Source organism: Chroicocephalus ridibundus, chromosome 7, assembly GCF_963924245.1.
Source record: "Chroicocephalus ridibundus chromosome 7, bChrRid1.1, whole genome shotgun sequence".
Classification (NCBI taxonomy): Eukaryota; Metazoa; Chordata; class Aves; order Charadriiformes; family Laridae; genus Chroicocephalus; species Chroicocephalus ridibundus.
This window is the reverse complement of record NC_086290.1, coordinates 24,557,866-24,576,192: the sequence shown is the minus strand read 5'-3', so window position 1 is coordinate 24,576,192 and position 18,327 is coordinate 24,557,866. Positions and strand designations below refer to the sequence as shown.

Below are 18,327 nucleotides of genomic sequence, written 5' to 3'. Positions count from 1 at the left end.
CTGTTCCAGTGCCTCACCACCCTCACAGTAAAGAATTTCTTCCTAATCTCCAATCTAAACCTCCCCTCTTTCAGTTTAAAACCATTACCCCTCGTCCTATCACTACACTCCCTTATAAAGAGTCCCTCCCCATCTTTCCTGCAGGCCCCTTTCAGATACCGGAAGGCTGCTATAAGGTTTCCCCAGAGCCTTCTCTTCTCCAGGCTGAACAACCCCAACTCTCTCAGCCTGTCCTCAAAGGAGAGGTGCTCCAGCCCTCTGGTCATCTTCGTGGCCCTCCTCTGGACTTGCTCCAACAGCTCCACGTCCTTCTTATGTTGGGGGCTGCGAAGCTGGACACAGTACTCCAGGTGGGGTCTCATGAGAGTGGAGGAGAGGGGCAGAATCATCTCCCTCGACATCTTTAGTAGTGTACAATTTGATACTGTTGTATGTAACCTACTCAGGAAAATAAACCTTGAAATCTCTGGGGAACAAGAGACAGTACAGAGTGCTGCAGTCTGTATCATTGGCAAAGTACTTCACCATCAACTCAAGGTCTTCTGTTGCCCCAGCAGATTTCCCTGGTTCCTGTACCACATCTGTAACTGAGATTAGAAGAAAACTATAGATGTGCATTTTTTGTGAAGACTTCATTGTTAAGGAATTCTCCATTAATTTTCAGCATTAGCTGAAACCCTCGTAGTTTAATTACCTTTATTCAGGACAGACAAGTTTATTTCTTCTTCCAGTGGTATGTGGAAGAATACTTCTAAAAACACACAGGTTAAAAATATGGTTACCACACATGCTGATTCAGCTCTGGTCTCCCTCACTGTTTTATGTAATTGACACCCTTTTTCTTGCATGTTATGTAAGGTATTTTTTCCCTCAAAATCATATATGCTTTACCTAGAAAAGTAAAATTTTGATTATGAAGAACATGGTAGTTACCTCAGTATTTTATCTATGCTCCCTCACCAACCTGAACCTTGCAGAAATAATTTTCTGCAAGAACAGTGAATAAACAGGAAACCCAGGAGAAGTCAAGAATTGTGATTTCCAGCCCACTGTTTGTATTTCCAGAGTATGTTCCCTCTCCATACAACGTATAAAACATTTTATGGTACTTATTCCACCACTTAGGACCTGCTGCTGAAGCTGTTCCATACATACACAGTCTGATCAAAATCCTACTAAAGCCAGTGAATATTCCCATGAAATTCAGCAGTAAAAAATCAGGTACAAAGACGTCACTGAAAGCACATGGAATAAAATGGAGAAACACTTTCTCTGACCTCCCTATGACTATCAGTCTTCTCAGTGGTTAAGACCCTAAGATAGACAGGATAAAAATGGCGTCAAAAACAGGGTTCGACACTTCAAGAGAAGAGCTGTCTTTTAAAAGTCTTAATTTAGGATGAGACATGGTTACAGACCTTTATGAAAGTCCCAGACCTCCCCATTTTTGAAATCTAGGCACTAATGGTGTTGACTACTAATTTAATCAAGTCTCAAAGACTTCTCAACTGAAAGTTTGCCCCTCTGGATCTCAGTACTTCCATATACTATCACAGCACAAAATCAGTTATTTTTCTGGTAATTCAAAACATTATTCTCACTTATATTTGTATCTCCACGCTTATTGAAACAAATCCCCATTCATACAAATGCCCACAAATGCATTTTCTGTCCAGGCAGTTCAGTTATAATAAGTAAGACAAAGTCAAATAATATGTGAAATGATAACACTGGTTTAGTAAAGTACTGACCTTAACAGTTTGTTGTAGGGTGAAGGAATAAAGAAAATGGATAAAATAAAGCACAAAATCATAATTAAGACAGCCCACTCGGAGTACGAAATACTCTAAAACAAACACACAAAATCCAGCACAGACTCAGAGGTTTGTTTCCCACCAACTACATTCATCTCTTACATACATTAACCCCTAATTCAATTATATTGAGAGAGTGGGAAATACAAGCACGTTCTTTGTAAAGGACACACCAAAATCATTATGGATATTCAAACCAGCAAGGTTATCTGAATATTCAATAAATTTATCTGCTCTACAAACTCACTAGCAAATTTAAAAATAATTGCTCTTCTAGGATTTGATCTTAAGAGCTACTGAATGCTTCCAATGGTGTATCGAGCATCTTTGACACAGTTTGACCTCACAGTGCCTGTGGAAACTGCCTAGTAAACTACTCATTAAAACAACTACAGTCTAATGCTCCCTGAATACTTCTCTATTTAAATTTTGTACGTGCTGCACAGTGAGATCCCACAGTCTACTAATTAATATAAAAAACAGTAACATCTTCCATACAATGCATCTTTTGCTTTCTCAATATCGATACATTTTGAATTCAATTAGTATACCATGAAGTGTTAAGATTAATTATTGTTCACTACTGTGAGATAATGTTCATTGAAGAATTGAGAAGTTAAGCTAGAAACATGGAAACTGAAAAGACATCTCCTCTCTTCTGAGAGAAAGGTAAAGAAAAATTATTCTCAAGACTTGTCCTACAGAGAATGGCCTATTACGGATCAAATCAGTAAGCTCATCAAGGTCTGCTCTTAAACCTGCTCACTTGTACTTTTTTTAGGGTTCAATTTGCAAGCACTTGAAGATAAAAAAAAATATATATCTATGCCCTTTGCCCATTTTGAGTACAATGTAATCTGTGAAGTCTCATATTAAAACCAGCAGATTTCTGCTCGGGCAACACCCTTTACCAAACATAAACGGGATAAATCTAACCTAACCCTTCTCAACTGTTGTGTTTACTGACATGTGCAATTCCAGAGATTCACTGACACTTTATTTATAGGGAGTTATTCTCAACAGTAAATAATTGTTATGTCTTACACAAAGCTTTAGCAGGACTGAGACCTTAATTTTGATCTGATAGATGGTTCTGTTCCTAGATGAGTTCTATTTTTAGGGCTATTTCAGGGCATGTTTTGAATCCTACTGCTAGCAAGTCTTGTGAGTATCTGTGTACTGCATTTGTCCTCTGACACAAAGCCTTAGGATGTGAAGAAAAAGAAACACTGAACTGTAAAATGCTCAACTGAAAAACTAAATAAAAAGTAATCCAACACTCTACCTCTCAAACTCAGTTAAGCTACATTTAATTTAGTTTACTGATGTCCCACATCTGCAACCCAGTAAAGTTCACAATTGTTACATTGCACAGCTGTGGTTTAAAGCCTCTCTTTGCACACAACACACTGGCAGCAAAGCAAAACCATTAACTTTTATATGCTTTTAACATATGGACCAGTTAGAAGTAGGAAAGCCCTATGTCCCCAGTGAAAATATATGCCTTCCATTAACTTGAGTCAAATTCTTACGAAATATAAATTCTGATTCATCTTTAAGTCGAGAGATTATAATTACAATGGCTTTGTTTCCGATTTATTTGACTTGGAGTGCATGCAGTTATCTCTCAGAGGTAAAGATACTAACACAAAAGTACCACTACAAAAAGATTTTATTGTAGGACAAATTAGTAAAATTACGATGTATTTGAGTCTTTTGCTCTATTGTGATGTGTGGAATTAAGAGGAAAAAATCCGCTAAGTCCAAATGGAAACATGTTATATTTCAGTGCAGAAGTATGACACGCACGAAGCCAAAAGACCTGCCACTAATTGCCAGAGGAAGGGCTTGGGCTCAACAGCGGTGCACAGTGACAAACATGACAAGTCAAATCATGGTTCCACTGAAAACAACGGCAAAGCATCTACGATTTCAACTGGCCAAGGTTTCACTCTATGCCCAGTAGCATCTGTTCATGGGACTGAAATGCAAGAAAATCCATTTGTTTCCCTCAGTTTTTAAGGGGAAAATCAAGTCTCCGAATTGGAGAGACATAGATTTGACAGATGGACCACTCAGTGGATAAGGAATTGGCTGGATGGTCGCACTCAAAGAGTCGCAGTCAATGGCTCAGTGTCCGAGTGGAGGCCAGTAATGAGTGGTGTTACTCAGGGGCCGGTATTGGGACGAGCGCTTTTTAACATCTTTGTCAGCGACACGGACAGTGGGATTGAGTGCACCCACACCAAGCTGTGTGGTGCAGTTGACATGCTGGAGGGAAGGGATGCCATCCAGAGGGACCTGGACAGGCTTCAGAGTTGGGCCCATGCGAACCTCATCAAGTTCAACAAGGCCAAATGCAAGGTCCCGCACATGGGTCAGGGCAATTCCAAGCACAAGTACAGGTTGGGTAGAGAACAGATTGAAGAGAAGGACTTGGGGTGTTGGTGGATGAGAAGCTCAACACGAACCAACAACGTGCACTTGCAACCCAAAAAGCCAACCACATCTGGGGCTGCATCAAAAGAAGCTTGGTCAGCAGAGTGCGGGAGGTGATTCTGCCGCTCTACTCTGCTCTGGTGAGACCCCACCTGGAGTACTGCGTCCACCTCCGGGGTTGGAACTAGATGATCTTTAAGGTCCTTTCCAACCCAAACCATTCTATGATTCTATGAATCAGCTGCTATCAAAGTTACAGACAAATTAATATTGAGACAGTACTCTTGTCACCAAGGGGTGGTGAAAGCAGTTCTTTAAAGTGATTTTGCAAAAGGTCCTAGCTCTTGTGTTCTTTAGTGTGCATAAACAAAGCCTGAAATATTTTTTTTCACATTCTCTCTCAGCACACAGCCCATGAGGTGTTTGGGTTTTGTGTTGTTTTGGTTTATTTCAATATGAGACATATATTGTTTATAATTACTTTTTGTCTGAGGGCTGGAGACTCAAAGGCACAAAGAAGGCAGGCTAAAAGTCAATACTGAGGAGGGGAAATGACCTTTAGGCGGGCTAATTATAATTAATTTGGTTTTGAAAAAGATCTATTTTCCTCCTATTTTGGACAAAAAAAAATTCCCTTGTTAAAACATCATCATCCTAAGTCTTCAGTGAAGGTTGTGAGAACTTTCATCCCAGTTCTTTTTGACAGATTATGCTCTAATATCTAGGCACCGTGAACAAGGAGCATTTATTAGCCATGGATGATACATTGATACTACAACACTCAATGCGTGAGCAATACGCAATGCTACCATAATTAGACATGATGCTGCTGTAGCCGTAATGGTTCCCAGCTCTGTATTTATTCTATACAGCCAAGCCCAGCCCCTACAGACCCTCAAAGCTAGGACAGGGACGTTTCCCAGTGTCTCTGTTCTGGTGGTGGGAAGGGAAGGCTGGAGGACTTCCCCTTCCCTCCCTCCAGGTGGCAACTCTCCTGCCTCTTTCCAGCAAGGACCTAAGGCAGAGCAGAGCAACCCTGACAAAAGCTCTAAAGGTCTGTGAGTCATAGAAGGGGAAAAAGTCTGCAGAGATTGTGCTTCAAGAGCAGAGAATTATGTTGTGCCGCAGATTTTCTGAGAAGATGAAGCCCCTCTGGCACACCTCCCTGTCCTGCCAGCATGATCTGCTCATCTGGGGAACATAAGGCAAGAGAGAGAAAAAGTGGAAGAGGGATCTGCAGTCTCAAAAAGGCCCCATGGTGCTTTGCCCACGCAGTCTGATGGTACCACCACTTAAAGGTGATACTGCAAAATTCTTGAATATCAGGGCAGTGCATCAAAGGGTCTGATTCCTCACTGATACCACTAGTGAATGTACCAAGGCCCTCCTTAATTTCGTAATTAAAGCCCTCTTCTCTTACAAGAGGACTCTATTTTCTAGATTGCATGATCTCTTTTCTCTCTGATGCTTTAGCCACAACAGTGATAAACCAAAACTAAAGATAAACTGGAATGCATTATATCTGAATGGGAACATCCATATTCAACTCTAGAAGTGACAACTTTTTTTTTCTTTCATGCTCTACTTCTCTCTTGTATTTGGAGTAAATCCTATTTTAATTTCAGAATATACAGAATTCTCAGCACAATAAACTGTGTCTATAGAAAAAAGTGACAACTATGGAAGCAACTGGGAGAACTAGTAGGTTAAACCAGAATACGTTCATTCAGTTTTGAGTTTAAAGGTCCCTAGAAAGTGCAAACAGATTCCGAAACATGCCAAACGTGCCTAAGTTTCCACTGAAAGATGACAAAACATGCTGTACAAACTACAAAATTAGTGCCAGAATGTTTAAGTTCTGATGTCTCACATCAGTAATTGTGCGCTCTCTTAATCATAAATTACTATTACAAATGTATATTTAATGCCCTGCTGTTAATTTCTGGCCCTTTAAACTACACAGTCTGCTACTGTGAAATAGAAGCATTTGTTAAGAGGGGATAAGTATATTTGATAAATTACAGGGATTAACATGATCTTAAATTAGTAAAAGAATTTAGCCCTTTTAATATTTATTTTCTTGCTGCTGCTCAGTTTTTGACAGCGGAAGACATGACAGTTATATAAATATACTTCAAACAGAGGATCTTCTCAGGGTGGGAAAGGCATCTTTTTGTTCTTACTGGTATTTAAGAACTCCGTTTTCAGTAATCGTCGGACTCACGCTACCAGTCTCCAATTCTCTCTTGCTTCTGGGATAGCACCACCTAGTGACTATTGCACACATTAGAGATTGCTGCTCGGCAAAAACCACGTACGCTGCAAATTCCAGAGCTAGTTGCAAGCAGATGTGAGAATGTGCTGTCACTCATCTTCAAACAAAACACCAGAGATACTGGCAGAAGGCTCATTTCAAGTCAGGGTTACCTGGAGAGATGCAATATGGCTTCCATGTAAATTATTAACTTTCACATCAGTCAGTAATCTACAAAAAGCTGGAGAAAATTGTATCAAGATTATGAAACTTAATCTGTATTTTCTCTGGTGTGCTGTAGGATTGAAGCACATGTGGAGCGGAGGGAAGAGGGCTAAGAGGCAAGGACAGAGTATGATGGGACGTTTACACAGTCACTATTATTTTGCTTACAAAAGCCTCTTCGTAGAAAGTTAAGAGAATAGCATTATCTTTCTTCACTGAGCAGAGATGAAGCAGCATTGCCAGCAATACCTTCTGTTCCGAGCCAAACTTTTCATTTATCTTGCAAGCTGCCAAAGCTAAACCTGGCAACAATCTGATTTTAGAACACAGAGGCCCCAACACAGGATGCGAGTGCCAATTATATTGGACAGCTGGACAAAAATAAAGTAAAATCACAAAGACTTTTAAAAGATAAAAATGACATAAGGGTTTTAAGCTAATCTTATAAAGGAGCATACGCATAATTGTTTTTTTTAACAGGATGTCCTGTACCAACTTGACAGAAATACAGACAGCACTCAACTTGCTGTGTGCTCTTCATGGAAAGGTAAATGTTCTACAAGGGGAGGCAGAAAGCAGGCAATTCATGTAAATAAGAAACAAGGAAGGAATGGAAGAGAGAACACAAAAAAAGTGGAAATAAACCAACATGGTAACTATACATTACTGCAATGAGACTTATCTTGTTACTGAACCTATTATGCATCTTGGGCAAAATACGCAAGTTCATTACCAATGCCACTGAATATATCTCTAAAAAGCCAGAGGAAGATGAGTATGCATGAAAGCATTACCATTCTGATTTAAAAATAGCAATAAAATCAAAGGTATAATATTTACAGTAATTGGGACTGGTAAGCGGGACAAAGCACCTAATCCGTTTCATTCTGACAATACCTCCAAGGTATAAACTGGCTAGTGAAGAGGGGTGTGGAGGCACATTTGACCAGATGCGACCTTTTTTTGCTTTGCTTGATCCATCCAGCACGAGTAAAAGAATCTCTTTTACCAGTTTAACATGGGCTCAAATGTCAGAAGCAGACACAAAGATTCTTTGTTCGCCACTTGGGCACAAACCAATCCTACTCCACCTTAAACTATATCCCCCTCCATCTAAGCTTGTCATAGCTGAAAGGAGAAGCAGATTCCTCATTGGATCCTCACCTCTCAGGACCTCTAAAGGCATAATTTGAAGGGAGGTAATCCAGAGCCTTCTAATTACAGGAAAAGAACAGAGACATTGTAACAGGAATCTATCCTATGTAGAATATAAACAGATATTTTGCTATCAGTTTTATATGTGAAAAGAAGGCTCCAATAAACGTTTTTCTCCAGATGTTCTTTTTCTACATAGAAATCTCAAGATCACTGGAGGCTATGACTGGGCTACTGAGGTTCCAGAAATTCCAGACAGAGCTGCTACACAGGCACAGAACTGCACCTACCGCCCATGTACAATAAGCCTACACAGCATTACCTAATGCACGTACACTTAATTCTACCTAAAAATACAACAGCCTCATTTGTATATGTCATATCAGATCACAAGAATTTTGCAATCTGATACAATCCATCATATTTAGATTATTCCCTAGTATTACGTCTTTTTCTTACCCATTATGAAAAAGATACTTCAAAAATGTTAAAAGTATTGAGAAATGTGTACATTTGTTGGCTTGTTTGCATTTATACTGCAGAGCTATCATTTGCATAGGTTACTGCTATACTGGCATCTATCCATGGAACAATCAAACTTCACCTTGCTGTTTTATTTAGCTATAGATCTGCGCACTTTCTTGTAAGTCAGTGTCAACAAGCTTTAAATCAACTGAATTAATTAATTCTAGCAGATTAGTATGTGTTTTTTATGATTTGTAAGATGCTTTATGTACTGCATCGATGCATCTAAATAGATGGATATTGCCTCCTAAACAACTTGATCTACATTACATGATTTATGAACTGTAAGACACAGTACACAAGAATCTATCAACTGAGAACTGAACTTAGTAAAGGACTATGAACGAAGAAACTCCCATATTCTCATCCTGCTCTAAGAATGAGTTCTTGCCCTACACGTCAAATAATCTGCCATTCTCTGGAGTAAGGGATGAATCTTGCTCCCTGTTTGGTTTTTTTAGAGTAATTCATGTCCACATATTTAAAAAAAATACGATCACAACATTTTAGATATCGAGGAAACTTTAAACAGCAGAGCTGAAAAAGAATTTAAAAAATTTGTCCAGGAACAACTAGAGTTTTAGAGGAGTAGGTAGCTGAAGAGGTTGAAATGTTAGCAAAGCTGCGCAGAAAATACCTGTTTTTGTTAATGGGCTAGAGAATAGCTGCTGAAGAAGTTTGTTCTCTGAAGTTCGCAACACCACCACTATGTCAGCAGGAAGAGTGTCTCTGTTCTTCTCAAGGAATGCACAGGCATCATATAATACCTAGCATGGGAAACAGAATCAGAAAAGTTGCCAAAAAGGGTTTCCCAACAAATACTATGTTCTTTAAAATGTGAACAGTCAAAATGACCAGAAGACCAGTTATTTTGGCTCTGACAAGCCAATGAATTACCTGCAAAGCACTTAAAAGTGTACAGCTACAGCAGCGTCTCCAGAATGTGAACTGGCTATAAACAGCACCTATATTCATAGCACGTCACTGCACATCAAATTGGGTTAAATGGCTTAAATCATGTTGTATTATGCTTTGTCATGTCAAACTATGGTATGCATGAAGCAATATAACAGAGATACCTCATTAAAGCTTAAGTTGACAGTTTACGTGTGAAATAAGAAATGGTGCTCAGGTGGTCATCATCTATTTGTTGATCTATAACTAGACCTGCTAGACGAACAGGAGTAAATTGCACATCTAGGTACATTAAAATAGGCTTCTCATTGCTTCAAAAATGGTAGTAGGAAAACAAAACATTAATTTATTTCAATTATTTTAACTGTTTTTATTATAAAGTAATGCCTGGCTATTTGGATTCATATAAGAATAAGTTAATTTTGCTTAGCTTTTTGATTATTTATTTATTTTTAATTGCAGTAATTTTTAGATCTGTTTTATTATCACTAGCAATATTCCTCTCTAGCCTAATTCCATGAGTTTACACAGAGAACTGGCCAGTGGTGTTTTTATCACTTGGACACTTGGGTACAAAGAATTTATTAAACCTATGTGAAATTTTACAGTTTTTCTTAACAAGCCAGAAAGCTGGACCAAGTTTACTAGAACATATCTTAAAATTTTGAAGTCTTATGAGCCAGAGATGAGACTTCATTGATAACTATATAAACCACAGCTATTTAATTTTGATTTTGTATATAAACAAAGATTTGGACCTGAAATCACAGGCAAAGCTCATGTCACGTGAAACAACTGGAATGTTATTCCCCATATAACGTAACACATGGACTGCTGAGAACAAAAGAAATCAGGTGCTGCAGAGTACAAGGAAACATCTGTGCTAGCTAGCTCCAGTCTTCCCAATGCTCTCTATAGGATTTTAAGTTCTACTACAGACGCTGTTTTACATTGCATTTTATCCGTATACTTATACACACTCACACAGAGAACTACTGTGGCATTCGCACGATGTTAACAATCGCACAGCCTGTTTGGGCTCCAGAGGGTTGCTCTGTTGAAATGGTTGTAATAATGGTGTTTCTGGTGCCAGATTTCTTTCAGAATAAAATGTGGTTATTGTCTACACAATTTTTGAAAGAGCCCTAAGGATAGGTTCTAAAATGGACTACTGCACATGAAAATTTTATCGTAGATTCTAGGTTTCCATAAACTTTATAATTTTGTCTCTTAAAATAAAAAAAATCATAAAGCAGAAACTTTGGCTAAAACAAATAATGACCATACTGCTATTATTTGAACTAAATAAAAATCGCATGACCTTACCTTTCCAGCATAGTGCTGAATACCAAATGACAGTTCTACTCCTTTTGGTCTCCAAAAGTATTTGCATCGTAAGTTATCTTCAAATTTATCTACACATTGGGAAGAGACATTGATATAAGTGACTTAGAGTGACTAAGTAAAATCTTCATCCTAATTAGGGACAGTTTACTGCTCAAGAAGCCAGAACTACTATAACAATTTATATTATCAGATTGCTCAGAAATAGCTGTGTGCCAGCTTCTCTGTACTTTTTTCCGAGGTGCCACTTCTGAATGGAACAGCTCATTCTAAACTAGACCAGTAAGACTGGCTTTCACATCCCACTGTTTGTGGATGGTTCTCTGCACGGAAAACTATGAGGGGCCAATGACAAGGTGTGACAACTTCTCATATTTTGCTATGAATTTGCTTATATGTGTATAAAGGGGTTGGAGTGGGTTTATTTCAACTACGTGCACTCAAAGCTGTGCATATATCTTGCTTTCTTAAATGCCTATTATTTGTATTGTTCCCTATCTTCCTTTCCCCATTTGTTTAGCTTTGTGCATCATGTTTTAAGTATATGTTAATGTCTTCAGGCTGGGATCATCTCTCATTTACTTTGGACTTCTACAGAAAAAGAGGCTTCTATCTAAAACCTCGACGAAAGAGTCTTTCTGTTTCCCGTGACTACCTCTAAAGTGCTGACAGAAACAGAAACACCACTTTCTAAGAAAAATGTCTTTTATGCCCTGTGATATTTTGTATGCTCTTTAATATTTTGGAATTAGATTAGTGCTGATACTGTAAAACTTGCTATTGTATTTCTTTATCTGAACAAGCAACTAGAGACCTGAGGCCAGTACCAACTGATAGAATTCTCTGTCATGTTGACCGGTCAGAAAATACCATCAAAATGTTTTTTCTAATGTTAAAATCCATTAATATTTTGTGTTAGGCTCTTCTTTCTATTAACATTTAACCAAGCTTGTATTTAGAGCAAAAAGAACTACGTTTGGAATTTTGGCAGGGGTGGGTGGCGGTGTGGTGGGATTAATGATTATCTGGCACATCTGGAGAGGGCAAATTATCCCACTTTGCTGTCTCCTTGGGGGATCCTGCTGTACTGTGTACAGAGCAGTGCTGGACCAAGGAAAGTGCCGGTGTGAAACTCTAAGTTCAATATTCAGTATTAGCTGGTTCATAGGACCCCCAGGGAGGCACACAGCTTTAGTACACAAATGAGGGCTGGAAGAAACCATAGCATTCATTCTATCTGTGACCTAAATTCAAGTTTCAACTCAGTCTAGCAGAAGTGAAAAATCTTGTACATATATCGTGCAATTTAACAGGCAGCTGTTATTTTTCTCTGACTAACAGTTTGAGTCTCTGCTGCACATTCCATTGAAGGAACTGGAACTCTGTTTCATATCTCAAGAAAAAATGTAGCTCTAGTAAACGAAAGCAAGACAACAGTTTTAAACATGGCATGTGCTGCACGCTTTAAAGTTGGCACCAAGATTTGTTAAAATATAAGTAAAATATGCATGAAGGAAGGGAAATATTCAGCCAGATGGCACACCAGAAATAACACACACTTTCTATTTATGATGAGATTATCTGGAGTGAAGCAGTATTTTCTAATTGGATAAACATGGGCCTAGGAGCCTGGGAGATCTAAATTTTACTCTCAACACGAATGTTGCTCACAGGGTGGTCCTAGGCACAAGATTCTACAATGTCTCAGCATTCTGAGAGATTCTACAACAACTCAGCAAATGGGGATAAATGCTGCTTGATGTACCTCACATACAGGGACAAGACACAGGTTATTTCCTTATAACACTGGAAAGACAGTTAGCCATTGACACCTGATATACAAGTAACTTTTGAAATATAGAAAGAACAGAAAATGCATAAGCAGAGAAAAATGATGAAGCACAATGAAAAATATACTTAAAATATTAAAGAGAGTTGGCACAGACTCAGCAGGACAACTAGACTAGTAAAACTTGTGTAAAGATGCCATTCCGCCCTCTCAAAATATATTTGTTATTTCCCAGAATTTTTGCTTGCACATACCAACTAAAGTTAGGTCTGTTGCCTGAGGAAATCGACTTTCTTCATCTAGTAGAGACAGAAGACCCATGGGTTTCTGGAGGAACATATCTAGAAGTGGACGGTTGTCCTCATACTCCACTGTCGTAGCATCAATTCCCTCACTCTGATATTCCATCTACAAAGTCGCCAGCACAGTTTTAATATTGAACCAGTAAAAGCAACATCATCACCAGGACATTTATGATGCACAGCAATACTCCATAGGCCCCAATAACATCACTTACAAAACTTCAACTGAAAGATGTCTTGTCTTGCATTTAAATCACATACCCATTTTATACGCATAATGTACTCCTGAACACGATCTATGGTTCAGGACAGGTGATTCAACTAGTCCTCACCAGAGTTGAATTTACCTGCTCAAGTGCAAAGATATGTTGATTGAAATAAAACTGGATCTGTTCATTAGCAATATTTATGCACAGCTGTTCAAAGGAATTTCTTGCGAAGTTCTCAAATCCGAATATGTCTAGTATGCCAACATTCATCCCATTTTCAGCATTGCTGCATGTGAAAATATAAACAAAATTCATCATGGGCAGCACCAAGTTAAAATAAAAATAAGCACAGTAACCAAGATTGCATAATCAATTCAATCTGCTGCAAGAGAGGAGAAAAAAGGGTGCTTGCACCTAAGACAACTTGCGCATTTCACAGAATAACAGAATCACAGAATGGCAGGGGTTGGAAGGGACCTCTGGAGATCATCCAGTCCAACCCCCTCCTAGAGCAGGGTCACCCAGAGCAGGTTGCACAGGAACGCTTCCAGGGGGGTTTGGAATGTCTCCAGAGATGGAGACTCCACCACCTCTCTGGGCAGCCTGTGCCAGGGCTCAGCCACCCTCACAGTAAAGAAGTTCCTCCTCATGTTGAGATGGAATTTCCTATGTTCAAGTTTGTGCCCGTTACCTGTTGTCCTGTCTCTGGGCACCACTGAAAAGAGCCTGGCCCCATCCTCCTGACACCCACCCTTTAAGTATTTATAAGCATTTATTTGTTCAGCATTGTTAACACTTTAGTTTTTCACTTGCTTCTTGCAAATTTCCATGAAGAAGGCAGGAGAAAAATAGGTATAGTAACAGACACTTAGCATCCATATTAAAACAAGTGGTTTCAATAGGCACATCCCAAATAAAATCTATTGTCTGCTCCTCCAGGTAGATGTGTTTTTGCTATACTTGGTCAGAAGGGTAATTACTAAGCCTGCTGCTGCTACAAGCTGGACTGTTAAGAGCCCACGTGCTGGCTCAAGTATACTCATACCAGAGTCACCACTAGAACGGCAAGTATGGCTGAGGACATGTCTATATGATATACTGAAGTGCCAAGCAGAGATCTCAGATCAGAGACGTTTTCACATCACCTAAGGGGTTCTCTTGTTTCTAAAAATCTCTACAACTTCTTGAAAAGATCAAAGCAGCCAGATCAGTACCTGGCAATGAATTCATAAGGATGCACAATGTGAACATTTCTGTAATTATGAAAAATACAAAATCATCACTTACATCTAAAGTAGTAGCACAATAATAATTCGAGATCTATACTTATTACTAGCTTGCAAAAGCAGAAGGACTGTAAGGACTGTGAATACATACTGAAGTTTTTCAGTGTACTCCACTAATTAACCAGCCTTTGGTATGATTTTAATGTTCATTACATAAGAAGCATCTTTTTAAACAATTGTACAGCATTTTCAACACCCAATTTCCATTGATTTCAGTAGCTAAATTCAATTCGGCTCTTTGAAAATGTTGGGGTTAATGTCCTGGAATTGGAATTCAGTATCATAGCACAGAAGCCATTTTGAAGCCTTAGCCAAAATAAACACAGCACCCTTTCCGCAAAATCAAAAATATACAAATGGATGAACCCATCAAAGACATATGCACAGCAAATACACATGATTCAAGGATGTGTAACTTGCCATATATTTTTATCTGGCTGAAGTAGCGTATTAATACGATTTACAATCCAGCTGAAGAGCCGTCCATAAAGTGCTTTAGACATTGCATCTCGCACGTCAGCTGCTTTGTCCACGGTGTTTGTTCGGATAATGGTCTCCCCTCGAGTCACAACACAGTGGGAGGTTAGGGCCTCTTGAAGTTCTTCTGACCCAATACTTAGTAATGCAGCAGCTAAAAGACAGTGGAAAAAAGATACAGAACTGATTATGCAGCAGAAATCACCAGCATTGCCCACCTGTTACCACGACTTAGAGATTTTCACAAATACAGTCAAGTTGCATTTAGAGAACTGACAATGTCAAACTGTATTTACCATTATCTAAGGCTTCTGGGTTGGGAACCTCACTTTTGTCTGTTTGGTGTTGTGAAGAAATGGCAGCAAACTCAATATTTCCAGTATTTAAGATTCCAGTCAGAATTCTGTACACTGAGTACACTTCCTGTAAAAGATGACAAGAAGCACTTTTAAGGAATCCAATCAGATATATAACCATATTTAGGCTATGAAACAAAAAGGTGGGCACCGGAATGGCTATTAAAGCTTGTAGCTTGCTCTGAGACCAAGTTCTACAAATTCAAGTAAGCTCCTATTGATACAGAATACAGTGTGATATAGAATTGTGAATGGACCTGCCTGAGTACCAACTGAGACCTCAGGCTGGTCTTGGCTTCTGAGTGTGTGGATATGCTTTCACGGTTCTTTTTTGGCATAAGAGAGATTCTGTGGCACAGGTATGTATCCACAAAATCAAACGGCAGCCTGTGCATTGAGGTGGTTTTTATAAAGAAGGTCAACAATGGTTTAGCAATTGTATCTCTTACCTCATCAGTGAATCCTATAATCCTAAAGCAATGCTGAATCGCTTCAAACTGTCTTCCATAGGAATCTTTAGTAACAATATCATGCATTACTCTTCCAGTTTCATTATCAATATATCTAAATAGAGTGGGAGAAAGAAAGCACCATACTAGCAGATATGCCAGCACAACCTCCAGTGACTTCAATACAAGTACCTCAGTAACTTGAAAGAATATTTACTTCAACATCTTCTCATTATATATTTTGTTGCTAATTCATAAGCAGTTTTCATTTCTGTTGCACTAACTTTCGCTTATTTTTTGTTAGTATCTATTATAGTGTTACCAACATCTCATGCACATCTCCTCACCCTATACAGATCAGATGCACCCACAGTACAAATACCAATTAAAAAAACACAACTCCAAAGCATGTTCTGGGTTCTTACTGAAGCATTACAGTAAGAAATCATAAGGTAACTGTCCTCATTTGAAAGTATGACAGAATTTCTATATAATAATAAGCTTGATTCTTCCTCCTCCTCTTTCAATAGTTCAAGTTCTCAAACAAATACAAATAACGTAATGCCTTATTGTCCATCCTCTTCTTTGCTTGGTAGGATTAAAAAAGATCCTTAAGGGATGGAGAAAGATTAAGAGAGATTTTAAGGCATCATACTGAAAGCAAGAGCTGATCAGTAGCTAATTACAAGGAGCAGTTAAAAGAGTGATAGTTACCTAGGAGGCTTTTTATCAGGAAGTCTATATTCAGAAAGTTTCTTCTGATGATAAAGGCCCGCATAAATATAATAAAATATATGGAAATTTTTCTCTCCCCTGGAAAAAAAAAAGTATCCTTTTAAAGCACGTATGTTTATTCTTGTGGTATCTTGTACAATGTAAAAGTAGAAGTTCTTATCATGAGCTCACTGAAGTAGGTAGCAAATCTTCCACTTGTTTTAACGGTGTAGGATCAGCAACTGCGAAACACAGAAACCCCAGCCAACCACAATATTTCTCCAGCGAATGGAGCAGCTCTGACTTCAACTCAAAAAGAATCTAACTGACTATTCTTGTCATCATAGACTGTACAAAGGATCACTGCTTTTGCAGAAGAGAAGAAAGCACCTAAAATAAAGAATTTTGGAGACTTAAACAGAATTCAAACATTACATAAATGTGAAAGGACAGACAATTAATATACATACACAGCCTGTTTTATGACCCTTGATTTTTCAAGTAGATATTCAGAAATCTTTGCCCCCATTACAGCTCCTGTGGGTGTAAACATCATTTCCAGATATTTTCCAAAGCGACTTGAGTTGTCGTTGATGGCAGTGCAGGCGTTGCCAAATGCTTCAACCAGAGGATTCACCTGAAGAATTTTCTCACGCAAAGCACGGTTATTGGCCTTGACAGAACAGATACAGATCAGAAGGACCATTAAAATTATATATTGCTTACCCACAATCCAATTCTTGCTTCAGAAGCATAGCATCCCTTTCTCATGCTTGTATGGACTTAGATACTGCATTAACCTTTCTACTTATACAACAACAGGGACAATAAATTGATGAGGAAGTGTCCCCCACGTAGGAAAAAACAGATTCTTCCCTCTCTCCAACTTTTCTGCCTCTGAGGTCTCACAGAATTAGTTATAGTACAAAACCCATCAAAAACTAAACACATCTACTTAAGGTTAACCTTATACACTTCATTTTCCCATCATTTTGCACTAACAGCATTACTCGTAACATTTAAATGTATATGATTCTAAGATTACAGCCATAGCAAGATCTGTCATTCTTTATTGTATAAAAGAACAATGGTATATGTGATAAACACTGTAGATAACTACAGGAATTGAACACTAGGGATCTGGAGCCTTGTCTTTAAAAAAAAATGCTGAATGGTTTGTTGTGGGTCATACTCTAGTATCTTAATGCAATACTCTTACATGCATGATTACCCCATCCCTAACTCAAGTGGGGCAATTCACATGAACAGTTTTAAGTATTAAAGATTAAATAAAGTGGAAATTGAGGGTGGGGTTGGGAGGATTTATTCATAGTTTTACATGAGTGGTTAAGAAATACCTTTCCCAAGAAGGTCAAATGTTGGACGATCAGATGGGCACTTTCTGTCTTTCCAGCGCCACTTTCCCCACTGATGATAATGCACTGAACACACAAAACAAAACAGTTAAGTGCACAGCTCACCACACGGCGATTTCAGCTATTACTGCTCCTATCTGTTATTTAATGTTTAGTACCAAGACTACAAGTTATTTTAAGGGTCTACTCTCTCAACTCCCTTCTGAAAGGAAAGATCAGCAAAGGCTCAGTGTAATAATTCATTCCCTAGATTACTAAAATGTGTCTTGCAATGCCTGATAGCAACCTGTATATGTGCGAAGCAGTGACTGACACATAAACAAGTGACCACGACTATAGGCTAAAGACACGCTATGCACATACATAGCTTGTTTCAAACGCTTAAAACTCAGAAAACTGCCACAGCTCAGTTGATGACATAATTCACCAGTGCATCTGAGCTCACTGCATTGAATTCACATGAATTAACCCTGAAACACAGGGTACAACTCTATTTAATACACTGATCAAAAGCCTGCTCCCGGCTTTAAAAATAATCTTAAATAATTGCTGCTGTGCAGATAGATTCTGTAGGTGACACTGATATTCAAGCTAGAAGAACAAATTAGCATCTAAACATTTCAGATAAATAGGCATCTGTTTATTGGATGATTCTGGAAGAACATATCCATCTTCTTCCTGAGTCAGCAGTCCTTAAC

General features: G+C 38.6%; 1 protein-coding gene across 11 annotated transcripts in view; it reads right to left on the bottom strand.

Moving 5' to 3' along the window:
- MYO3B (myosin IIIB) overlaps window positions 1–18,327 on the bottom strand; it is a 209,054-nt gene that overhangs the window by 87,461 nt on the left and 103,266 nt on the right. For 10 of the 11 annotated variants that reach the window (XR_010072054.1, XM_063341942.1, XM_063341945.1 and 7 more), the window contains 10 exons: window positions 17,612–17,695; window positions 16,724–16,926; window positions 16,254–16,352; window positions 15,540–15,654; window positions 15,031–15,157; window positions 14,678–14,888; window positions 13,110–13,257; window positions 12,715–12,868; window positions 10,654–10,742; window positions 9,050–9,179 (listed from right to left, as the gene is read on the bottom strand). Coding sequence is in view for 9 of the 11 variants with exons in the window: in XM_063341942.1 (XP_063198012.1) it covers window positions 9,050–9,179; window positions 10,654–10,742; window positions 12,715–12,868; window positions 13,110–13,257; window positions 14,678–14,888; window positions 15,031–15,157; window positions 15,540–15,654; window positions 16,254–16,352; window positions 16,724–16,926; window positions 17,612–17,695 (1,360 nt within the window). In the remaining 2 variants the exon portion in view is untranslated. Of the gene's footprint in view, window positions 1–9,049; window positions 9,180–10,653; window positions 10,743–12,714; window positions 12,869–13,109; window positions 13,258–14,677; window positions 14,889–15,030; window positions 15,158–15,539; window positions 15,655–16,253; window positions 16,353–16,723; window positions 16,927–17,611; window positions 17,696–18,327 lie in introns of those variants that run through there. The other variant, XM_063341952.1, reaches the window with a different exon arrangement.